Consider the following 23,914-nt stretch of genomic DNA (forward strand, 5'->3'; position numbering starts at 1 on the left):
AAAAAAAAAAAAAAAAAGAAAAGCGTCCAAGCCTCTTCTTCCGGGACTAACCAACTGCGTGGCAGTACGATAAGGCGCACTGGGCAGTTGATTGATGTGCCGCGGATTGAAAGAAAGAGAGGGCGAAAAGGTAGGAAGAGGGGGCGGAAAAAGGAAGAGAGGGCGAAAGGAAGAGAAGAGAAGAGGAGAAGAGGAGAAGAGGTGAGGAAAGATGGAGAAAGCGATTGGAATATGGAGAAGATGGATAGAGAACAAGTGAGAGAATACGGAGAACAGGAGGAACTGGATCGGGATTGGGGGAACGATTCCAGGGAGAGAGGCTGAATCTTACATACTGTGTATTACTATGTATGATACAGAATCATTACCGAACGTGACGGTATCTACCACTATCGCCTACTAGCAATTTTCGGGCGGAGGACAGACCTCCCTTCTTGATAGTTTTTAATATAGTTGGGCGGGAGCCACACAAGGACAGTTGGGCGCTTGCTTGTCGGGCCACGAACGGCTCAGCGCCGGGCACTAGAGGCGTCTAGCCCGGTCGATGTATTTATTGTATCGTACCGTACGTATTCTTAAGATACATGCAAGAGCATCGTAGCATTGATATACAAGGAGGAAGAGGAATATATATATACCTACCTGTCCGAACGGGAGTATATTCCGCAAGTAATAGACAAAATCTCACAAGATGATCTGTTATCATGGTGACTAATAATCCAATTCCTCCTGCATAAAGGAGGGAGAGAACTGAGTTAGATCTGTCTGACCTGTGGAATGTATCGTATCGGATATACCAGGGAGTTGCCGCCTCCATCCATTTGCCAATCAATAATAATATAGTTGGCGACCCCGGCTGCATGTTCCTTCCCTGAGCTTTAAATCTATCCAATTCCAAAAAGGTACTTGGCATCAACGAGCCAATTGAAGGTGTACAATTCACAAAGACATCACTTCCTTTCTGCAGCTAAAACAACTTCTCTGGTCGACTCAGCGGCTGTGGCTGGCGTCCCAGGGCGGCCAACCAGACGAGTGCCTTCAATACCAGTCATTACTTGTATGTGACAGTATCACAATACCGTACTGTCAGTGCTTTCTCCAACACCGAATAAAGTATTTCTAGAAACCACATAGTGCTCTATATATTTGATTTTCATTTGGAATAATTGACAAGGAAAAGATCAATCTTCACTCTTCTCTCAGCCAACAAAGTGAAATAATGACTGGTGGTCGGTGCGTGTCTCCTGAACTAAACCATCACGTGATATAGAGCTTAGTGCTTGTCCCTCCTAATTGGCTGTCCTGCTATACAACCCTATGAGTACATACCATGTGCCATATTCCAACTCAATTGCTCTCGTCTCTTCCATCCTGGTATCACATTATCCAAAATACCCACCTATTGAAGGATTTCTAACGCAAATATCTGGCGAATCGTAACTAGTATTTCTAACGGAGTGCTACTATACTACTCGAATGAAATGAGAGGAGGATCAATATAAAATTCTTCGGCTGTCAAGCCCTTTCAACGAGACCACGGATGTTACTTTTCTATGCACGAAACTACATAGCTCAGAGCTTATACGCAGTTGGTCTCTCGACCAGAAGCTATGGCAGTCGATTGATCCGATTCAAGTGTGGTCGCGAGCCACTAGGCAAAATGGAAGTGCGCGTTTGGACCATGAGAGGGCTGAGTACAACGGAAGGTTGATGGAATGTTGAGGACTGGCTTCTATTGCTGAATAGGATGGCCAGTGTTGAAATCCAGTGCTTATCTTACAATCTTGAAAAACTCGAGCACGCTCTGAAAGCTACTATAAGCCACCAAAACGTATAGCTAACACATTACTCTGTACATGCTCTGACATTCTCAGTATTCCATTCGTTCTCTCTCACAGCATCACGCATCATCCAGATAACATTGAATAGAACCGTGCCATTGATTTGATGCTCTCCGCAGCGCTCCATGCTTTCGTTAAATGTACCAGGGCACTCTTTGTAATGTTTAATTATGTTTGTCGCTGTGAACTAACAGAGAAAGTACTCAGTTGAGAAGAGGAAGGAGCTCGATGGAAGGTGATGAGTGACTGAGTCGTAGAGACGCCGTCTGAGTCACTGAAGAAGGAAGGACCTTCCACCCGCAACCACGACTCCCCAAACACTTGCGATCAAAAGGCGCTATAACAAATTGATCTTTCTACTTCTTTATTCCCAGGCAGATATAAAGTGAGTGAATTCACAATGGCAGATAAGCATCCAGGGCTTCGCTTGAAGATTAACAAATTCTCAGAGGGGGTGGAGCGTGTTGTCTACTATGAACCCGGAGGGTGCTACGAAAATTTGGTTTGCAGGCTGCGCGCGCTCTGGCTATACTCCATGAGCATGACATTTGTCATGGTGGTAAGCTCTACCCCCTCAATCTCTCCACTCACTCGGAACTCTCATGACTGATCGCGCTCATCTTGATAGATCTCACGCCGTTGCATATCCTCCTCCGCATGTCAAACATGGACGGTCTCCCCGAGTGCGAAATCATCAAGATCCTGGGCGAACCAAGAACGGCAGAAGTATTCACAACGGTATGTTCATTATACTACTACTACTTGTACTCGCAGATTTCATGAACTAACACAACCCACAAAGTCCAGAGAGCCTCTAGACCCGACAGCGCCTAACTAGTTAACTAAATACCTCGCTTACTCACCGGATTCTGCCGCGTCGATCGAAAGTTCTTGGCAGATAATATATGCGTGATTGACTTTGGTGAATCTTTCAAGGCATCGGAGCCCCCAAAGAACCTTTGTATACCGGACAATTACTGCTCATCGGAACCCATCTTTGAGCAAAAGGCAGGCATTGGGAGTGACCTCTGGGCACTTGGCTGCACGCTGTTTGCAATTCGAACAGGGAGGATGCTTTTTGCGACGGTATTTGGAGACCTCGATGACCAATTGGATTTGATGGTCAGATGGTTTGGAAAATTTCCTAGGTGATGGGATGCATGGGAGAAATCGACTAGCGCTTCAGAGATGTGGCCGAAGCCAACCGAGTGCTTTTCAATCGAGGAACGGGAAGATTTCTTTACAGAAAATCACGCAGGAGTTCAAAAGCCAGGATCATGTTGCATGCGGGTATCATTATGAAGCACCACGGCGGCTGGGATGCAAAGATGTTCACTGTACGATTTTATCTCAAGAGATCGAGGTGTTTGAAGATCTGTTGAGAAAGATATTCAAATATGAGCCCGATGAACATCTTCCTGCGGGTCAGATGTTTGAGATGTGAGTGGAAAGATACTCTATCTCGCCTATATAAAATACCCCCCTAGTTACGATATAGCATAGCTAGTTCGTTCAATATCACGTCTTGTCCATGTCATTGCTCACCCATCCGGCTTTCATGCCATACCCTCTCTTTAATTTCTTCCAGCTTCTTCGTCACAAATGGTTCCATGTACTCTTTCTCTCTTATATCAAGTAGATCGGCTCTCTCTTTCCATCTATTATCACCATCAGTGTTCGCACCAGGCCCAAAGAACTGAGAGTCGAGCTGTTCCAGAACACGGCACCAAAAGCAAAATTCTTCCTAGCTGCGTAGGATATCCAAAAGTCCCCAGAGTCCCAGCTCTCACGCATCCTGCCAGAAAGCCTCTGATCCTCTCCCAGCCTCCCTGAATCTATAGCAGCGTCCTCGCGTTCCATTAGCACTTTCAGAAAGGTCTGTAGGCGACTTTCATAGATTTCTGTCCAGGCCTCAAGACCTCCCGGCAAATATTCCGGTTATTCAAGAAGCAGCCACCATGGCGGGGCGAAAGAAAATTCGGATGGTGCGGTGTATGTGAATTCCCAGTCAAAAACCCCGACAATTTGCAAGTTCTCATTCAAAAGCACATTTCCGGGTCGGAAGTCATCACACCACAGCCTGAACGGTCCATCATCTTTGAGAGAGGATGTAAGCTTGCCTTCCCTGGGGAGCTTGTGTTGTCAAGGTTGATATCTAGATCGAGGCGCGTACGGTCTTCTCTGCTAAAACCCGGGGTATTTAAGGCTGTCGCCAAATCCGTTTCATGGCTTATGTATTTCATGATAATAAAAGGGCCCAAGCCGAGGGGACTTTCTTCTCTGGGGCCCCAGTGCAGAATGAAAGGCACCAGCATTGAGGTATTGTCCTGCAGATATCCAATTACAGCGACTTTATTCCGGGCATTTTCCTCAGGAAACATAGTAGCGCCCGGTTTGGGAAACCTGATAATGGCAGAGCCACCGTCTTCAAACTTCATGTGGAATACCAGATTGTATGATCCGGATCTGGGATCGCATAGCTCGGTAGGAACGCCTCTTCGATGCTTCATGATGAAGTCGCCAATGGCTCTCAACTTTGTCTGATCACTGAAGAGCTCATCAATCCAACCATTCGCGATGGCTTCGCTTCGTTCCCAGGCGACATCATCGAAGAGCATGCGTGCCCGCATTTTTCACAGGTATACATAGATCAAAGACCGAGAAAAGCAAAGTAGGTAGGAAGTATATAGCTATAATGTAAGTACAAAGGTTGTCGAGGAGTTCTGGAGAAATGGCCAAAGTGCGAGGCTGATATAAGGAGTAGGAAATACAAACATCAATGCCACATTTGTCATACTTCTAAACGCCATATATGCAAAGAACAAACATATAAAATGCGGGGTCATGTGTTCTTGAGTTGCAATACCTTTTCCGCAGTTGGCTGGTCCCCAAAATATATTTCTAGCCCGCCAGGAACATGGCCCCAAATACGAACCCCCCCCCCCATCTTTACATACGCCAAATTCGATGTCCAGGCACTCTGTCGCCGAGAAACTGCCCTTCGAGATGAAATTGAGTGTGCCTGCGATGTGAACCAGCATCCTGCCAGTGGAAGTTTCAACTGGGCTATCCGTATTTCATTTGAAGATGGGACGCGATGGTTTCTACGGTCTCCACGCACCGAATACTATGGATCTTGCGAGCGAAGCTGCCACTCTACAGTACATAAAAGCAAGCAGTGATATTCCGATCCCAGATGTGTATGACTATAGGTAGGATTTGTCTTCGTTTCTCTTCGTCACAAACTAATTTGTCGAAGCGCTACGTCAGACAATGACATTGGTATCCCGTACATCCTGATGAGCGAAGCATCTGGTCAGCCACTTTCAAATACATGGAAACCAGTACCTCTGCATGTCAAAGCCAAGGTGCTCTTCCAACTGGGCGCTAACACATGGAAACTGTCACGGTTGCGTTTCGACCAGATAGGCTCGCTATTCAAGGAACAGGGGAGCTTCGAGGCCAAGGAGTGCCTCTCGCGCGGTCATGTAATGCAAGATCGGTGTTCTCTCGAAGGGATACCCCGCGGTCCGTTTACTCCAAAAGCTGAGTTCTACAGCAGCCTGATCACTGCATTTACAGAGCATGCAGAGGCTTTACCACTATCGCATCATTGCTTTGTCGTTCCCGTCCCCCAGCGTGATGACTATGAGTCTGATTCTCAGTACCACCGGGCATGTGATCTTTGGAATGACTTTGTGGCTGTTGGGAGCAAGCTTGATTCTTCAGATAACAGGCTCGATTGCATCATTGCCGGTGATTCTCTGCGGGATATTATACAGAGACTGGACCCAGAAACTACACTAGAGTCATTTCCACTTTACCAGCCTGACTTGAGCGTTAACAACATATACGTCGACGAAATATCACATGCATTATCGACTGGGAATTCGCATCCACAGTTCCAGTTTCAGAGACTATGCTATTAATCCCGCCTGGACTACCACATTCTCATGACGAATTAAGCCAAGACCTTATTGCTGCTTTCAGAAATGGGTTCAGCGCTGCTATCTCTTCAACACTAAGAACTGAGACAGCTGAATACAGCAAGTCTTTTGGATCACCACAGCAGAGCAGATGTTTCTGGTTGCTAACTCGGCTTCTCAATTTTGACTCAGAAGATGACTTCAACCTCTTCACCCCCGTTTGGGATTTTATACACGGATCAGAAACAGACAAGGGGCAGTAATTTATTGACCAGCGCTCTTCACCTTACTACAAGCAACGATACGAGGAGATGCGACTGGAAGATGAACCGCTAGAGAAGACGCAGAGAAAAGAGCACGATTATTTCCGGCATCAAGGTATTCTGAGACACTCGATAGCTAGGAAGTTGACGCTTGTATCACGGGATAATCGGAGGGATGGGATGTTTATTGCTGATTCTAGGTTATGGAAATGGATCTTGGAGTGTATGGACGAATGGGAACGTATTTCTTGATAGTCCATGGCATAAAATCGGTTCTTTACTGCTGAGCAAGGCAAATTATTCACTTCATGGTAGTACTTCGTGCTTCACTGCGTGTCCAGCCTTCACTGTATTGTTCCAGCGGCTTTCGTAGCGAACTTATCCCATCCTCCTTTCACATATTACTACAAAAATCTCTAGCAAAAGGCAGCATACCAAAGGACCTGAACATACCAGGAGTATGGCAATGCTACAGAGAGAAGTTGGTGAATCGAAAACCTCTTAATAAAAACGAGACGACCCAAATATATGCGAAGTATAAATTGATGGTTTGGCTATGTCGAACCCCGTTTATTTGACTGAACTTTTCGGTTCGCAAATGTTTGCCAGCCAAACCAATGGCACGGGAGCATTACCATGGTTCCTAAGCCATCAATTGTCAACTAGATGACATTGAAATAGCAATGTGAAATGATAGGTGCTTGTATCGCTTTTAACAATGCTACCCTAGGTGCCAACCACCCTTGACCAGAGTGACTCAATGCACAAGAAGGTGGCATATCGACAAGGGAGCTGTCATTCGATTTGGGCAAGCCCACAAAATGAGATCTCACGGATCTTAAACAGTCCCGGCTATAGTGATAGTGTCCACACAAATGATGGTCTCACTAACACGGCACCACCTCCACGCGTCAATTTGTGGACTCAGGCGGCATCGGAAAGAGCTTTGTTATACAGCAGTTGGACATAAAAGACTACTACATTGTGCATGCTAACTTGGCTAGAGGAAAATTGGCAACTTACCCATCCCGTTCTAGAGTGGCAGATTCAATCTCCAGGCTTGATAACCGCGAAGGTGCAACCGTATTCTTCAAACGCTATATTCGAATTATCGAGAAGTTGAAAGCTAGGGGTGACTATAGAGCCATTTCCCGTTTGAATTGCAAGCAACTGACTGGGCCAGTTCATGATTAGCATCGCGCCAGAACAAATCCGTGACTTGGACTTAACACCATACTCGGAGGCTGAATGCGCAGCATTGCAAGTCAATATGGCCCTGCAGGAAGTGGGATTCGATGCCGTGTATGGTGGGTCAACTGTCACAATTTTTACAATTCCCCTCTGGGTATACGATTGCATCAACGTTTCTACCAGGTGATGAATCGGGTAACACGTCGGGCTTCAGGAGTAGCCAACCGATCTATGGGGCGGGAAAGAGAAATCTTTAGTCGAAGAAGCCCAGGGCATATTTTGCCGAGTGCAATGCCAGCTAGAGACATTCGCCAAGTTTGTCATCATCAACGATGTAAAGAGGGCATTAGCAAGGCTCTAGCTCACAAAGTTTGATATGGTATGGAGAGCAAAGAGAATATGGACAATGAAGGTAGCGATTCGATCCTCAGAACAATTGTGTCTCGAATCCAATGTTCAAAAGGCTACGTTAGATACTTTATCCTATATAGCATCAATACAGCACATCGAACCAGAAAAGACAAGCATGGTAGTCCGTGAGTCTATGCAATAATCTGTAACAATCAGCTTCCGTAATTCTTGAAAGACATTAAAACAAAATAGCTTGGCAAATAGCTCTGTTTGCTATGCTGCATATAATTCTGTTTCATACAATGAGCAAGTGAGATCCCTACTCAAACACCATTGGTCATCATATTCGCAATACGAAGCAGGCCTGGTCAAACTTGCATGGTAGGCGCATAGATGAATCATAGCAGACCTTTATTCACTGATTGCTCAATAGCTTATGATAAATCGGCCATCTGCTATTTTCATTCTATTTCTAAATATTCATTTTTTTCATTATCTATTCTTCATAGACATCCATACACAACAACCTCCAACCTCCCCAAGACTCCAACCAAAACCATGGCCACCATGTCCGCAGGCACAACAACCTACAACGTCTACCGCGTCTTCTTCTCCCAATCCTTAGGCACAGACCACGAAGCCATCGCCCTAGTCCCCCAAGAAAACAAAGACCAAGGCGCCGGCCGGTTCTACCACGTCACAGGAACCGTTGGACTGGGAATGGACTACGACTCGAAACCCGCTCACCGGTTCGACAAGATCCCGGAATACAAAGGTGCTGCTTTTCTGTTCCGACTGCCGAGGGCGCAGCTTGCGAGGTTTGAGGAAATTGCGAGGAATTGTCCGCCGCCGCATGATCCGAGGGCGTTGACGGAGGTGAAACCGGATCCGCCGGTGAGAGATTGTTCGAGTTGGATTGATGAGGTTTTGGCTGCGGCGAGGAAGTTGGTTTGATGATTGTGAACATTAAGGGCAAATTGAGGCGCAGAATGTGCCTATTAGACGATGCAGAAGAATGTGTGAAGGGGTACTGTGAAGTCCATCATTGCTACCATAGCACCTCAGTCAAAAACTGATAAGCTCCATACTCAGCACAATAAGGCTTGAAAATCTGAACCATGTAATCCGTCCAATCGTTCCGCCATTTCCAGATGTGAAGAGCTTTCGCAAATTCACAGTATTCAGGATACCAACCACTAAACTCCCAGTCCAAGATACCAGTAACATGCCCATCTTTGACCTTGATATTGGCCAGTCGTAGGTCTCCGTGAGTGAATATATTTCGATGTTTGTATTGAGAGGGCATGCCAGTCAGAAAGCTTCTGACATGAGATCTCGGGAGTTTTGATTGATACGCGTCTATGAGGGCGTTATTGAATGCTTATTCAGAGTCGAATGGTCCTGATGGTGCAATTATTAGCTTTCATACAACAATTGCAGACAGAAGACGTCTTTATCTTTATTAGAATGATACCCCAAAGCCGGATTAGCAACACCCCCCCCATTAACCGACCCAATATAACTCTCATTATCTTTCCAATATCACCAACTCAGCAAGATACCCCTTTAACTGTCCAGCAACACGCTCCTTCGTATCCTTATCAAATCCCTTCCAAGCGCGATCTAAGTCCTGTCCTTCCACCAAATCCATGAATATATGTATCAAATAAACTCCTATAGTCACCGATATCTCGCTCTATCGGACCGTATGTGTAGCATGCATAGACTTTGGGGATTGGTAGGGTTCGCATGTTCTCATTAACGAATTCCATGGATTTTGCTTCGTTGATGGTGACGTGAGATCCATATTTGACGACGAGTGAGGGGGATATTTTGGCGATGTTTACGCCGCCCTAGGAGAAGATGGTGTCGTTGGGTGTGAGCGTTTCTTTGAGGGTGTCTGGGGATGGAGCTGTGAAACCGGGAGTTGAAAAGAGGATGTTCACTTGGGGAACTGGCTTGTCTTCTGTGATAGACATATTGAGGATGGAAGAGATGGTCTTGAATAGAAGTGCGAGTTGTATAAAATAATGGCGGTTGTTTGTTAGCAGTAGTACTGATGCTGCTGAGCGGTGAACCTCCAATTGTTCTGATATTCTAGTAGAGTACATGCGGTTCAGCCATCCATCGGGATTACAATTCATCCTCTGGAACATCCTCCACCTCACTCCCCAATTCACCAGCCACTAGATTTTCATCATCACCCTCATCCTCTTCGCCTTCACTTTCACTTTCCTCCTCACTACTAGCGCCACTTCCACCGCTATCCGCATCACTGCCGGGGTCATAGTCCTCTTCGTCCTCGTCCTCTTCGTCCTCAAGCTCTCGCTGTGCCTTTTGTAGCTCACTCTCTTCTCCTTCACCATCGGCAGCAGCGGCATCGGCAGCTTCAGCGCCATTCTCCGTCTTCACATTGTTGACATTGTAGCGTTTTGCGCGGCGGGCTTCGGCAAGACTAGCGTCCTGGAGGTCATGTGTTTTAATATAGGTGTCGATACCCGAGAAGTTTGCTTGGTCGACCATTGAAAATTCGAATTCTTGGGTCTCGTCGCTGGTGGTAGGACGGGCGACGACGTTAAGGTTGAATGTTCGTTGAAGGACGGATGTGTATGAAATTGAGTCAATGTTCTCAAAGGCGAAGAAGAGCAATGGCTTTTTATAACCGAAGAGAATGCCAGTAGATAGGAAGAAGAGGTAGCCTATGCGCGTACCCTAAATTAGCTCACTCCTTTCAATTCAACATTGAGGTCTGGCAACTCACCCTCCTTGCTACCACGGAATGCCTTAACGTGATAGGCTTTCTCTCCCTTGCGGTGTGCCTCGGGCGTGGCACTGACGAATTCCCTCTCATCCGGCCCTATTACCTTAGTTTGCGACAGATTGTCGTTTAATATCCGTCGGATCAGCTTCTCAGCTGTATCACCCTCACCAATGGTAACCGGCTGCCCTGTCCCTGAGTATGCAGCTTTGGGAGGCCCGTCGTTGACCGTGAACACCTGGGCTTCGGAGGCAGTCTCGCCTTCGGGAGGCGGGTTGATCCCATCGCTATATTGGGGAATGATACAGAAGTTCGACTGTTTCTGGTTCTTCTCCGGCACAGGAAGGCACAGAACGTGTTCTATTTCCAGATCACCACATTAGCACCATATCCACCAAGAACCCTAAACTAGGGGCAGCAAAGAAACTCACGAATCTTATCCATAGGCACTCCAAACTCCACCTCCTTCGACGTCTGGTTCCTCGTGCGAAGGAACCTCTGTCCACCAGTAAACTCAAGCGTCAACTTCTTCCTCTGTGGAATAGCAAACGAAATATCCGGCATGTAGAACTGAAGCGACGACTCTGTTTTCAAGTCGAGAGTTGACTGCGCAGCAGTCTCCGGCGCATCTCCATTTTGCAGCTTGCGTTTCTTCGCGGCTGGGCCGTCGTCGTTGCTCGTTGTTTTCGTGTCGATGGGGACGGTGTGATGTTGGGATTGAGTGTTCGCATTCCTGGCCAGCAGGCTGGTGGTGTATCTAGCAATGTCTTCGAAAATTGGTTTCTGTTGTGGGACGATTTCTATGATTCAGAAAGAAGTAGTTGTTAGTCTGGGTTTTTCTTCCTTTTTAGAGGAATAATTGTACGCACCGATCGCGTCGTAGACTCGTTCCTTGAGAAGCGGTTCCGCGGCGAATGCCTCTTCAATCGCCGGGACGCTGAGCTTCTTATTCACAGGCGTTCGATTGATACTTGCGAATGCCATTTTGAGAAAGCCACAGTCCCTAGATAAAATAAACAAATATATATCAAAATAAAGGAATGTGGGACTGGGCGGTTTGGAAGATGGATGGAGAAAGGTAGGTTAAGAAAATCGGGGCGGATGGGAGAGACTGGGATCTTCCTCCGGGCCCTATCGCCAGCCGGGAAAGCACAGTAACTGAGTGTTTGTTTTCGCTTATGCCAGGGATGAATAGACGGGTCATATATACAAAATTCGGAGTGAAACTGTTCAATGGATAATCCTCATAGAAGGTAGAGAGTAAATTCGTCATTTTCCTATGCTACAATACAGTTTTATACATAACAAGAAGAGAAAGAAAAGGGAAATAGACATTTAACAGCACATTAAGCATCCCGTAAAATCTAAGCCGAAGATCTGGCCTTCTCCTTCATGAACTTTTCAATAAACCCGGCCGTCTGGTCATCCATGATCACATTGCCATCAGCATCCTTCTGTGCTTGTGTCTTCTCTGCACTCTTCGCCCGCAGCATGGCAATCAATTCACCCTTCGGTGTCAACAAAGACCTGCTTTGAAGATATTCCTTCTTGTAGTCCTCCAGCTTCATCTGTTCAACCCACTCGGGGTCGTGCCGTGTCCGGTACTTCGAGAACTTGTTCCGGATCTCGTCGAGGACGCTCGAGGGGAATGGCGGGTTGTGTAACGACGGCACCCAGGTAGGTGTCTCAACTTCCATCCGTAGGGTGTCCCACTCCTCGTCCTTCTGTTCCGCGGGATCACTGCGGGGCCAGGGAATCTCGATGCTCTCGCCTGCAATGTACCGTGTGTGTCGGGGGGTGTCGGTGCCGTACGGTCGCTCAAGGAACGGTTCTCCACCATAGACATGTTCGACAAGAACATCCCGGGTGCTACCAGTGGCCGGATCGTCGAGAGCAACCACAAGTTTGACGTCGTCGAGGGCAACGGGTAGGTTAATCGAGTGGACGGGGCTCTTGTGTCCGTACTGTTCGTTCAACCAGGGTGGGAAAGTCACATCGGCCTGTAGAGAGTTCAATTGTTAGATATATTCAACGGCAACGCGGGGAAACCAGCAACCGGAGGAAAAGAGTCATACCATATTAGTCTCTTTCACCATGACCGTCTCATTTGCCGGATCAACTCGAACAACCTCATTAATCTTGCCCTTGTCCTTCCCCTTCATAACACACACCCGATCCCCGGGAGCAATGTTGATATATTTCCTTCGGAGGTGCTTCGGAATCACAGGCGGATTCATAGCCTGGGGACTCAGAGCACCAAAGCTCTTCCCTTCAGGCCCAGCATCCCGCTTCGGCGCCAGCGGCCCCCGCATCCAGTCCTCCCGACGACGTTGTCTCTCGGCGCGAACGGCATCGAGTTCAATGCGCTGGTAGGCGAACCGTTGTCTCAGGGAATCGTTCAATTCTTCACGTTCGGCATCTTTGGCGGCACGGATTGCCTTCCGTTGCGCCTGGTTCCGCGCCAGGGCCGTCCTTCGAATGACTCTTTGCATATTGACTGGTGTGGCCGAGAGTGATCCCGTCGAGTCGTCCGCTGGAGGGCTATGCGGAAGTGTTTCGGCTGGAAAATTAATCGGTCACGTGATGTCAAATTGCGGGCAGCCAATCACAGTGATTATTCTGAGTCCTCCTAGAACTACATGAGGTTCTTCTCTTTTAGAGCTGTACGCTATTCTCGAGAGTGATTAGGATAATAAACTGTCTGAGTATTAGTGTCTGTATGTTCATTTTCCGATGTATTCAATATCTGAGTCCCTGTCAAAATGCCAAATACCAAAGCGATTATACAGAGGAGCAATTGAAACGACATTCAACCCTTTAGCTGAAATGTCAAACAGACTTGTTCCCAACGAATTTATTTTATGGATCATTCCCGAAAAATTCTTTTGAACTCGGCACTTGCTGGCCGGACCCATCGGTTGAAGATCCTGGTTATCATGAATTTCTGTAAGAGCGTCCTACCATAATAATATCCTGGCTAAGAGGTGTGTGAGAGAGCAAAACAACAGCCGACATCATCAGTCCTTTTTGAAAGAAATGCCGCAATGGTCGTCAGGTCGTCGTATAGATACGGCCCACAGGGACAAAGGACCAGCGAGCTGTGTAGTGACGCTTTCGGGGATTTGCAGCAGATCATGTGTACAAGTACTGGCATCATCGCTTTTTTCTTTCCTTTCCCATTGTATTCTCCTAAAAAGGAAAATTCAAGGACCAAACAGTCCAGTTGGAGACTGTTGCGGCACGTAAAAGCTGCAAGAAACTGCAAACCGAGTCGCGTATGTAACACCATTGATGCGTTGTTTATCGGTCACCCCATGGCGTCTAAGCAGCTCCCGGAAAGGCCGTGGGCACAGACAGACAGCTGGCACAAGCAGATTGCTCTTTTTTGCATAGAAATTGGGTAAACGACGCTCTGCAGGAAGTTAGAAACGGTCAGAGGATCGGAATGTACGGAGTTAAAGTACGGAGTACTTTGGACCCCAGTACAATATGCTTCAAATGACATGTAGCCCGCTACTACCAGCGGACAATCAGATGGTCAGTGCTAAGCAAGTAACGCCGTGAGTCTGGACAAACGGGAAAAGCAAATAACGGTGCTTTGCGTGGCGATTCACGATGGTTAATGACGGGGTATGCTATGTTTTTGCCCTATCAATACCGTCATATGGGATAATAATGGCCACTTTAATTGTTTGATCCTTGGATTCCCTTTATACGAGCCTCTTGTATGAAGTAGAAGACTAGGAAGAAGAACAAGGTTAGCTTAACGGATTGCTCTGTAGGGTGGACTGTGGCTCTGTCGGTGGCTGTGCTCAATTCCTGTACTAGTATTAATACGGGCTAGTAATTCCGTAATTTCTCCTGAGACTGAGAGAACCGAAGAGTGGAGCACGTCGTCTATTCTTATTAAAGGGGCATTGTACTATGTAATCCCCAGTTTTCACCAGGCAATCAAGCACCGAAGAAAAAACGAAAGAGAAATCTGGAACCAAATAATCAATGGTTCTGGCCGGATTCCTGTCTTCTTCTGGAGTGTCTGTTCTGTTTTAAAGATACCGAAGTCTCACCGCCTCACCCCCATTGGGAAAGTTCTCCAGCCACGGTGGCTTAAATTACAGGTACGTCACGAAGATACGTCGGAGCGAGAATCATTGCATGTGAGGTGATCATGACCGTACCATTACCATACACATGCCAGTAGAAGGTTGAATTGAATTTATCCAAGCCACATAGCAGGAGCAGGCTGTGAAGGCAAGTACTCGTGTAGAATGGAAGGGGTGTCACTGTTATTCGTAATTGAGTCAAAGGAATACAAGTAGTAGTTAAGAATACGGATACAAGTACAAGAATAATCCTCTCCGTACGCTAAAGTCGGTGTACTGTAACCAACTATAGTTACATAGTGACCCTTACTAAGGCAACCGGCTACCCAGAGCCTCAGCGACTCACCTGAGCCATTGGAATTGGAATTGGGGGAGAAAAAGATAGAGAACTGCCAACCAACCATATCCATCACCATCTCTCTCTCCCTCTCTCTCTCCTTCTTCTTCCCTTTTCCCTTTTTACATCTTCTTTTCCATCTCTTTTCCATCAAATCCATCTTTCTCTAATAATCATTGTTTGAATCCGCCTTTTGGGTTCTCTCGTGAATTTACTTTTCTTCTAATTCAATCACTGTCAGACCGCGCCCGTTGCGCCTACTCCCTCCAGCACCGTAAGTGATAGCCCTTTTTCGCCCGGGCGCCTGACTTGTCCCTTTTTCTCCAGCCAAACCTCTCCCTCTTCCATCATTCATCCTGGAGCTTTGCCACTACTGCTTCAACAACATCTATCTCTCTCTGTGTTTATCTTTTCTGTCCTCTTTCGCTCTCTATCGCTCTCTATCGCTCTCTCTCTCTCTCTCTCTCTCTCTCTCTCTCTTTTTTTTTTTTTTGCCTTCTGATATCCCTCATCTTCGTGATCGACGGCATTCGTCTTCCGCTTTTTGCTACCTCCTGATATCCGTCATTCGCTGACTCAGAGATTCTTTCTGTTTACAAGATGGCCGAGATCCGTCGCAAGCTTGTCATCGTTGGTGATGGTGCCTGTGGTAAGACTTGTTTGTTGATGTAAGTTGCTCTTCTCTCTTTTCTGTGCTTAGCAGCAGCGCTTGAACAAGGCTGACCCAGTGTTTGCCAACAGTGTCTTCTCCAAGGGTACCTTCCCTGAGGTTAGTTTCCCTTCATGATCGCTTGACATTCTTTTCCATTACAACCCATCGTGCCTCCCTATAACTTGATTCGACTCACCGATTTCTCTCGGCCCATACCATCCTCGTGCTACCCCCAGACTGACCCGATACACTTGTACAGGTCTACGTCCCCACCGTTTTCGAGAACTATGTTGCCGATGTCGAGGTTGATGGCAAGCATGTTGAACTCGCCCTTTGGGATACGGCTGGTCAAGAAGATTACGACCGTCTCCGTCCTCTGTCTTACCCCGACTCCCACGTCATCTTGATCTGTTTCGCCGTCGACTCGCCAGACTCGCTCGACAACGTCCAAGAGAAGGTGCGTTTTTGTCGCCCCTGCGTTATTTAAGAGGTGGAAATAAGAGCGCTGGTGCCGATGCAAAAGAAGCGATAGTGGCTTGGTCTTGAAAGGCATACGACTGACTTTGTCTAGTGGATTTCCGAGGTTCTTCACTTCTGCCAGGGCCTTCCCATCATCCTTGTTGGCTGCAAAATGGATCTTCGTCATGACCCCAAGACCATTGAAGAGCTCACCAAGACCTCCCAGAAGCCTGTCTCTCCCGAACAGGTATGTTGACTCACCTCTCGTTCTGGATGAGCTTTTTGCTGATGCCGTTTCTTTCATCCAGGGTGAGGAAGTCCGCAAGAAGATCGGCGCCTACAAGTACCTCGAGTGCTCTGCTCGTACCAACGAGGGTGTCCGTGAGGTCTTCGAAGCGGCCACCCGCGCTGCTCTTCTGACCAAGACGAGCAAGAGCAAGAAGAAGTGCGCTATCCTGTAAACTAGTGCTGTCTCCTTTTTACAAGGTCGTTTAATGTTGCGGAGATTATATCAACCGGATGAGCGTTTCAAATATTTGGTTGTCTTTTCTTTTGTTCTGTTTCTAATTTCTTTTCTTATTTCATTTTTCTCAGAAGGGGTTTCTCCGTTGGCGTGTCTTAATGTGTGCCTGAAGTGTGGATAATGTTCAGTCACGGGCACATGAGCTTTTATGGGATTATTATCTGGTTGTGCAGTTGGTCGAATTTCTTATTTTGCAGATTTGTCTAGGGAGGCGTTGTCTTCATAACCTCGTGGGTTTCTTTTTTTTTTTTTTTCTACTTCTTTCCCCCAGCTCCTCGAATAGCGCGCATCTTCCGGATGACTCGATCATCTATGGCGAAACGCCCATCGCTGGCAGAACGGCAGAGCAGGAAAGAGCATGGGGAGGGGGGGAAAGAGAAAGAAGAGAACAAGGTCATCAAATCCTCGCATGATGCGATTCGAACAGGAGCAACAGTTGAGGATGGCGTTTTCTCACGTGAGTCCGGCCAATACATAATTGCCTGAAAGGTTTGGTCAGAAGACAAGCCGGAGCTTCATGATAGGAAAGACGATCCCCTATCATTTATGTCTCTTTTCTAATTGTTTTTTTGATGTTTGTTCTTTCGGTTAAGAGAATGCATGGAATTATTTTTACTACCTGAATACTCTTTTTCTTCTGCGTCCTGGAGTCTTCAGAACATCTACGCTATTCTGGAGGGAACCTTTCCATAGTTTGCATACTGCATCATCCTAGTTCCCCGAAATTCACTAACATTGAAGATGATACTGGCTGATTCTATTATTACACCATCATGTGATTTGACGCCCGTCTTGCGAGCTGAGGACACCTGCAATACGCCGTGCATTCCCCGAGTAGCAGCTTATCAGAGCAAACAATATAAATAGTACGGAGTACCAAGTGGTCAATTCGTCTAGGCAACACATATTATTAGAATCCTACTGGACGCGTGCACTACGATCAGGGGTAAAATACAGAGTACGGAGTGCAGGACTGGACTAGTGCTAGTAGTAGTTAGCGGTAGTTAGCACTCCGTAGTCCGAGTACATACGGAGTAGCACGGAGTGAATGATAGACTGGGGAGGACCATCCGGGAGAACGGATGGCCTTCAATAGATTTAGTTGATTATTGTCTACTATCAGTGAATAAAAATTATGCTGGGATGGATATATTTAGCAATTCACAAAAGTACGCTGTGCATTCCGTGTAGTACAAGTGCAGAATACCAAACCTCCATACTCCATAGAAACTACGGATGTACTCCGTATTCGTGTAATTCCAGAACAGTGGTAATATGACATCGCGTAAATCTACCGATTCAAACTCAACAACCTCTCAATATACCGTCTAGTGTCCATACCCAGCCCCTCCACCAATCTGGCCGGGCCCATGATATCCGCCTGCATTCCACCTCCAGTCAGTGACGGTAACGAGAACGACGAAGGCGCACCGCCCAGATCGCGGAAGAAACTCGTTGACCCCCCGCCTCCGCTGTTCATGCTCACGCCGCGGGAGTGGCTTGTTGCTTGTGCGTCGCTGGCTTTGCGGATGAGGAATGCTTCTTGTGCTGTATTACTGGGTGATATAGGAATAGTGGTGGTGGGAGTAGGCGTGGTAGGGTCGTTAATGGGCTCTGGGGTTTCAGTGGGGGACATCCGCACCCACACGATCCACCAGCCACGACTAGTTTTGCACGTTCGTTCGGTTTCTAGGGGTCGTGCGCGGGTGTCGAGGTACGTGCTCAATAACTGGTGGTGGATATTGATGGATTCTAGGCGCGACCAGGGCTTATTGTTCGGGTGTGATACGGTGTATGCGGCTAGGTCTGGGATGTTGGGGATGGAAGAGCGGATTGTCAGGTTTGAGGGGTCGTAGACGAGGTCGTAGACTGGTTGTTGTTGGTTTGTGGCTGATTCGTTTTCGGATACGGATATCCGGGTCGCTGCTGTTGTGGGGGAAGTGGAGTTTGTGAGTTGTTTGTGAAGGGGGTATAGTTGGTGACGGATGCTGTCGTAAAGGGTATGGTTCAAGAGAGAAGGCGTTTCGGGATCGAAGAGGAATGTGAAGATGAATGCTTGGTGCTGACAACGTTAGTTATGACTGCTTTGAGCTAGGAAGAGGATGAGCATACCAAATAAACCACTGCTTGAAGTCCTTTCCGCTCTTGCTCCGGCCCTGCCAAATGAACGTGAATGATTCGAGGTTCTATTCGTCCCTTTGAGTTGCCTTCCGTATGGCTCTCTGGAGAATGACCAGATGAGTCCTCTCCTTCACGCAAACCAACAATGAATCTTCCCAAGTCTTGCACTTTAGGTTTACTTTGGGTTTCCTCTTCAGCATCTTGTTTAGTATCTTCATGCCCCGCATTTGACGGACTGTCATTCTGTTTCGATGCAGAGACCGGAGGATACGGATTCGATGAAAACCACGATGTGCCGTATCCCAAAGTAAGATATTTCATAAAGGTCTCAGGCCTCAAGCTCGACCAGTCGCCCTCTTGTTGCTCGCTTTTCGCAGGTGAGTTGTCCCTAATCGTCTGAGGGCTGACGCGCCCTTCTGGAGGCGGAGGTGTCCCTACCACCAGAGGACGGGGGATTCCGGGAGAGAAGCTTCGATCCGGATTCAGAGATTCGGATGGGCTTCTAGCGTTGGATGATATACTGGCGCCCTTCGAGTGTAGCCTTCCACGTTTTCTGCGCGGCTTTCGGCGACGCGGCGAGGTTGGGTCTTCACCCACTCCATATGCGCTATCACCATATCTGTAGATCCATTCCATCCATTGGGATATTCGCACCACAGACGGTCTCGATATACCTCCTACACCCGAGAAAATGACACCATCTGATGACCTAGGATATGCCCCGAAACCAAGCCATGGGGGATTATCCCCGGCTGCGACCTGCGTGAGTGGATCGCCAAATCTCGAGGCAATCAGATCCACAAGCCCATCAGTTCGAGAGACAAAGTCCTCAAGTACTTCTCTTTCTCCGCTTCCCCATTCCTCTTCTCCGACGCCGATCCCAAGCTCGCCTCCTGCAGAGAGCTTTATCCCGTCATATATGTCCACTGCGGGGTTCCCGCTCAGAAGAGCCTCCCAGTTCCATGCGAACTTCCCCCAGAAACGCTCAAGACGAGCACAGAGTGTGGGCCTGCCAACACGTTCATAGAGAGTGTCGAGCGTAAAGTCATGGTGGAGTAGGAACAAGGCATGCGCGCGACGGAGTTGCTGGATCATAAGATGTGGTGGACATAGCTCTCGAGAGGAATAAACGAATAAGGGCGACTCGGCTGCATCATGCTGCGACGATGTTCCGCTATGTGAATCGGACGGAATTCGTGTCAGGTCGATGGACTGCAACAATAGGTTCCCTTAGCGACCAACTCCTTTTTGAGAATCCGGAAGACAAACATACAGCCAATATCCACCAATTTTGCTCCAACTCATGGAGGACAACCCGAGACTTCTCTGTCTCGACGTATTCCAGTGCTTTTCCATCCGAAAAAGTCCTATAATAGCCAGTTCAGCGTAACTGAAGCTCTCAAGTAGACAGTGATACCCACTTCGCGAAGCCCACCATGCCCTGCGCCAGACCTATCTGGCGCAACCTGCCGTTCGATTCATCCTTGGAATTCTCACTTTCATCACCCCCGGCAGTACTTTCAGTCCGTCGCAAACGACTCGATCTCGACGTGTAGAAGACAATCTGATCGCTGAGCGTCTCGTCTGTCGGACCGAGGAGGGGGTTATAGATCGCAAGGAAGGAGAGTTGCGCGGGGATCACCGAGGCAAAGTCGCTTTCAGGCATCGCATTATTGAGTTGCGCCTGAAATCCAAGGTAGAATAGGTAGGAGGATAGTTGCTGCTGTTATCTAGTCACCATCTTTCGTTTGGATTTGGGGGCATGTCGCAAGTGACATCACGTGTCTAGCTTCTCGGAGATTAAAACGCCGCCGACGGAGGAAACATTCATGACGAGCATCTCAAGACTGACAATTTCCAACGCCATGTTTCGCCTGAAACACCACGGGATTCTCTGGGCCTGTAGGCAGGCGCAGTCCCATCGCGCATTTGCAATTCGTTTCGTGTCTACAAAGCCCTACGATCCACTCCGGATTCTCTTCTGCGGATCGGATGAGTTCAGTATCGCTTCACTGAAAGCTCTCCATAAGGAGCACTTACTAAATCCGGATCGTATCGCTTCGATTGATGTTGTCTGCAGGCCAGGAAAAAAGGTTGGAAGGGGATTGAAAGTCGTACGAGAGGGTAACTATTCAATGCTCCTATTGCCGTGAGAAAACCGGTTCCAACTGAAGCCATTCAATAGTCCCCATCAAGGCGGCCGCATCCAAATTGTCACTTCCGATTCACGAGATAGATACCTTTAAAGGATGGACGGTAATATACGGGCCTCGTCGATCCATTGGCAGTTAGCTGACCGTACTAGCCACCTCTGCCTTCTGGAGAACCGATCAACCTGGTAGTGGCCGTGTCGTTCGGGCTGTTTGTGCCTCGACGAATTCTTACTTCAGCAAAATATGGAGGGCTAAATGTCCATCCTTCGATGCTTCCATTGTGCGTTTCCATCTGCTTGAAAGCTTAGTGGCATATGGACTTTGACTGATAGAAATCTAGTTATCATGGGCCAGCACCGTTACATCATGTTCTCATGGATGGTAGAACCACGACCGGCGTTACGCTTCAGACAATGCATCATCAGCACTTCGATCGTGGCGTCGTCCTCCAGCAGACATCACCCCCCGGCCTCGAGATACCGGATCCAGATTCATGTACAATTTCGCAACTTCTAGATGTCGTTACGCCCAAGGGAGCAGATGTTTTGCTTGATGGTGTCAGACAGGGGCTTTTTGTGCCTCCATTGGAAAACCGAGGATTTAGCGATTTGCCGCTTAATGAAGCGCCACATGCGGCTAAGATCACACCAGAAGATCGGCATATCAGCTGGTCAGAGTGGTCATGGCAGATTATTAACAGGAGGAATCGGGTGATAGGCCCATTATGGGGCAAGGCTTACTTACCAGATAATCGGCCCGGCTCGACTTCAGGATCAAGGAAGAGATTGATATTCGCGGAGATGGAAGAAGTTCAGCCACTGGAAGGCTGCACAGAGTTCGCTTCGTCACCGGGCTGGCCATTTGTGGCTAGCTCTCTGCAGACTGAGGGTAAAAGGGAAGAGAAGCTCTACGTCTGGACTTCTGACAAGAAGCTAATCCATCTACGCCGAATGATCGTGGAAGGGGCGCCAAATACGAACGCTGCTCGGGCCGCACGCAAAGCTGGATTGTTGGGTGACAAAGTAGTCCGTACGGACGATTTCGAGTTCCGGGGCTTCCACGATACTCTTCTATGAGATACTTGTACTACCAAAAAATACTGATGATATCGAATGCAGTCTTCGAAGAGAAAGACCTCGCATTGGCGAAATTCTATCAACAAAGAGTTTATTTAATGGCAAACCCGGCGTCTGTCAGAGTTAGCTAACTATAAGCGATGATATCCTGGCAGTACTCACCAATCTGTATCGCTTGTCCCGTCATGGATGAGTTCCGAGCAAGCATGATGTACGCATTGGCCGTGTCTTCAAGCTCAGGCTGATGTGTTTATCAGCATCAGCATTCGTCTTATTAACTTTCAAGTGATGAAAGTACTCACGACTTTTTTGAGGACAGATATATCCTTATAGCCCTGGATCTTCTCGGCAGGGAATCGGTTGCCCTGTTGAGACATTTTAGCTTCCACTCGCACAATGCGTATATCTCATGGTGACAACTTACCCATTCCGTCAACAAAAGACCAGGAAGAACAGAGTTAACCCGGACCTTGCTTCCCTGGGTCTGCGCGAGACATTTCATGAGATGCAAACCTTTTCTCATTGTTAGGAGACATACAATGCTTTTCTATTCGAAGGGACCTTACCTGCTGCTTTTGTTACAGAATAGGGCAAACTGCTTCCAGATGGCGAAACAGCCTAAGATGATGATCAGCTTGATTCAGGGTGCTTTGATCTGTGTTTAAATCTACTAACCGCAGTAGACGAAGTCATAAGAAAGACACCGCCGTCGGGATTCGCATTGAAGGTTGGCAATGCCTCTCGGAACAAGTACATGTTGCCTTTGACGTTGGTCGACCAGCACTGTTCTAGGCGTTAGAAATTGTACTGTCAGCAGGACCCAAGTCCACTTACTCTGTCCCAATCGTCATCATTCATGGCATGCAAATCGTTGAACTGTGTAATTTTCGTCCATCCCTGGGCAGCTGTCAGCTTGACAAATCAATTATGAGGATTCGGGGAGGCTTACGGCGTTGGAAATCACAATATCCAAACCACCTAGTTGTTCAATGGTCGTCTTGACGGCTCTGCTGCAGTCCTCTGCGAGGCTTGCATCCTGCATTCGACGAGATCAACAAATGTACACCCTCAAAGTAGGAGATACACGCACACCCTGAATAGTAACCGTTTTCACACCGAACTGGGACTGAATCTTAGATGCGAGCTTCTCGGCAGCATCTTTACTCGAGGCATAGTTGATAGCGATGTTGGAGCCTTCGGATGCGAACTTCTGCGCGACGAGGGCTCCAAGTCCCCTATTCGGTAATGTTAGTTTAGTTTTCGGAATTATGAGAGGAGAGATGTACCGTGATCCGCCTGTGACGAGGACGTTGCGGCCCTTTAGAGAGTACGACATTGTCTTGTTGATGCAGAAATCTGATAGATGGTTGAATGGCAATTGATATTATGGTAAGAGAGTTGGTATCTTACAGCGCTTACAGCGCGGGGTAGACCTGCGAGACGCTGCGTATCATTTGGAGAAGCGGGACCCTTCCGATATCACAGGCTGATCTCGGTGTTTCCGATATTGCTCGTTTATGAAATGCTCGTGAAACATATTTCTATTGTACAATGCAGGATTACATGAATGTGTTTTGAAAAATAACGTAATCCACGGCCGAGCCGTCCACACGGCCGTCCCGTCCACTTCCTCCGCAACCACCACGAATTTGAAGCTTTGCAACCACTAACACCATTGAATTAAAATATATAACAGACAAAATATCTAGCTATTTATTAGGGCAGCTTCTTATTGTATGCCCAACAGTCCCACAGCCACTACAGCGTGGTGAAGCGCGTTGACGAGGCATAGGTGTAAGCTCATCAACCTGCTCATTAAGCTGTGTATCAAGCTGCTGTATATGCTCACGGCCTTCTTGTACAGAGATAAATAAATCATTCCCTAGAGAAGCACGTTTCCTTGCCTTCTTCTTTATTTTACGTTCACCTTCAGCTCGTAGAACCTTGATTTCTTGATGAAGAAATAGATTCATATTCATTGCCACCTGTGCAGCCTTCTCAAGATGTTGAATATGAGAGACTGGACTGCTAGAAAGTGTTCTTTTCTTTTGAAGACTTCTCTGTAGGCTTTGAACCTTGCGATCAATCTGGCGAGGATTTTGAGATGTTTCAAAAGCAGATGATGTTGAGCCTTCAACAAGTAATGGTGGTGTTGGTGTA

At 47.5% G+C, this 23,914-nt stretch overlaps 10 protein-coding genes across 10 annotated transcripts; 4 read left to right on the plus strand and 6 right to left on the minus strand.

Moving 5' to 3' along the window:
- Positions 1-3,351: 3,351 nt before the first annotated feature.
- On the minus strand, positions 3,352-3,790 carry ASPGLDRAFT_264301 (uncharacterized protein). The gene is made up of 2 exons (XM_022543559.1): positions 3,431-3,790; positions 3,352-3,381 (listed from the first exon to the last, which is right to left on the minus strand). Exon 1 carries the CDS (start codon positions 3,699-3,701, stop codon positions 3,468-3,470), a length of 234 nt encoding a protein of 77 aa, XP_022406230.1. The 5' UTR covers positions 3,702-3,790; the 3' UTR covers positions 3,352-3,381; positions 3,431-3,467.
- A 552-nt stretch (positions 3,791-4,342) lies between these two features.
- On the plus strand, positions 4,343-6,282 carry ASPGLDRAFT_63040 (uncharacterized protein; the record flags this gene model as incomplete). The annotated part of the gene is made up of 6 exons (XM_022548614.1): positions 4,343-4,512; positions 4,747-4,950; positions 4,985-5,053; positions 5,101-5,695; positions 5,758-5,985; positions 6,043-6,282. The coding sequence occupies 6 exons, from the start codon at positions 4,343-4,345 to the stop codon at positions 6,280-6,282; spliced, it is 1,506 nt and encodes a 501-aa protein (XP_022406231.1).
- Positions 6,283-8,023: 1,741 nt separating this feature from the next.
- ASPGLDRAFT_41591 (uncharacterized protein) lies at positions 8,024-8,703 on the plus strand. The gene has a single exon (XM_022545441.1). It carries the CDS (start codon positions 8,131-8,133, stop codon positions 8,524-8,526), a length of 396 nt encoding a protein of 131 aa, XP_022406232.1. The 5' UTR covers positions 8,024-8,130; the 3' UTR covers positions 8,527-8,703.
- On the minus strand, positions 8,574-9,129 carry ASPGLDRAFT_264381 (uncharacterized protein). The gene is made up of 2 exons (XM_022543560.1): positions 9,030-9,129; positions 8,574-8,979 (listed from the first exon to the last, which is right to left on the minus strand). The coding sequence occupies exon 2, from the start codon at positions 8,876-8,878 to the stop codon at positions 8,621-8,623; it is 258 nt and encodes an 85-aa protein (XP_022406233.1). The 5' UTR covers positions 8,879-8,979; positions 9,030-9,129; the 3' UTR covers positions 8,574-8,620.
- Positions 9,130-9,705: 576 nt separating this feature from the next.
- Positions 9,706-11,392, minus strand: rtt106 (putative negative regulator of DNA transposition (Rtt106); the record flags this gene model as incomplete). Its single annotated transcript, XM_022542501.1, has 4 exons — positions 11,200-11,392; positions 10,762-11,130; positions 10,334-10,690; positions 9,706-10,271 (listed from the first exon to the last, which is right to left on the minus strand). Exons 1-4 carry the CDS (start codon positions 11,312-11,314, stop codon positions 9,706-9,708), a joined length of 1,407 nt encoding a protein of 468 aa, XP_022406234.1. The 5' UTR covers positions 11,315-11,392.
- Positions 11,393-11,561: 169 nt separating this feature from the next.
- On the minus strand, positions 11,562-13,021 carry ASPGLDRAFT_162059 (mitochondrial 54S ribosomal protein uL24m). Its single transcript, XM_022542502.1, has 2 exons — positions 12,406-13,021; positions 11,562-12,330 (listed from the first exon to the last, which is right to left on the minus strand). Exons 1-2 carry the CDS (start codon positions 12,820-12,822, stop codon positions 11,695-11,697), a joined length of 1,053 nt encoding a protein of 350 aa, XP_022406235.1. The 5' UTR covers positions 12,823-13,021; the 3' UTR covers positions 11,562-11,694.
- Positions 13,022-15,048: 2,027 nt separating this feature from the next.
- On the plus strand, positions 15,049-16,500 carry rho1 (Rho family GTPase RHO1). Its single transcript, XM_022543567.1, has 5 exons — positions 15,049-15,438; positions 15,512-15,539; positions 15,682-15,879; positions 15,994-16,128; positions 16,190-16,500. The coding sequence occupies exons 1-5, from the start codon at positions 15,371-15,373 to the stop codon at positions 16,340-16,342; spliced, it is 582 nt and encodes a 193-aa protein (XP_022406236.1). The 5' UTR covers positions 15,049-15,370; the 3' UTR covers positions 16,343-16,500.
- A 1,014-nt stretch (positions 16,501-17,514) lies between these two features.
- ASPGLDRAFT_41595 (uncharacterized protein) lies at positions 17,515-20,237 on the minus strand. Its single transcript, XM_022545442.1, has 4 exons — positions 19,947-20,237; positions 19,799-19,892; positions 18,517-19,737; positions 17,515-18,466 (listed from the first exon to the last, which is right to left on the minus strand). The coding sequence occupies exons 1-4, from the start codon at positions 20,189-20,191 to the stop codon at positions 17,696-17,698; spliced, it is 2,331 nt and encodes a 776-aa protein (XP_022406237.1). The 5' UTR covers positions 20,192-20,237; the 3' UTR covers positions 17,515-17,695.
- A 139-nt stretch (positions 20,238-20,376) lies between these two features.
- On the plus strand, positions 20,377-22,244 carry ASPGLDRAFT_162066 (methionyl-tRNA formyltransferase). The gene is made up of 4 exons (XM_022542503.1): positions 20,377-20,649; positions 20,711-20,781; positions 20,831-20,958; positions 21,019-22,244. The coding sequence occupies exons 1-4, from the start codon at positions 20,391-20,393 to the stop codon at positions 21,752-21,754; spliced, it is 1,194 nt and encodes a 397-aa protein (XP_022406238.1). The 5' UTR covers positions 20,377-20,390; the 3' UTR covers positions 21,755-22,244.
- On the minus strand, positions 21,396-23,258 carry ASPGLDRAFT_71231 (SDR family NAD(P)-dependent oxidoreductase). The gene is made up of 10 exons (XM_022549544.1): positions 23,041-23,258; positions 22,845-22,989; positions 22,704-22,790; positions 22,589-22,651; positions 22,430-22,537; positions 22,321-22,372; positions 22,179-22,267; positions 22,057-22,119; positions 21,917-21,995; positions 21,396-21,868 (listed from the first exon to the last, which is right to left on the minus strand). The coding sequence occupies exons 1-10, from the start codon at positions 23,088-23,090 to the stop codon at positions 21,846-21,848; spliced, it is 759 nt and encodes a 252-aa protein (XP_022406239.1). The 5' UTR covers positions 23,091-23,258; the 3' UTR covers positions 21,396-21,845.
- Positions 23,259-23,914: the final 656 nt, after the last annotated feature.

Source organism: Aspergillus glaucus (assembly GCF_001890805.1).
Source record: "Aspergillus glaucus CBS 516.65 unplaced genomic scaffold ASPGLscaffold_1, whole genome shotgun sequence".
NCBI lineage: Eukaryota > Fungi > Ascomycota > Eurotiomycetes > Eurotiales > Aspergillaceae > Aspergillus > Aspergillus glaucus.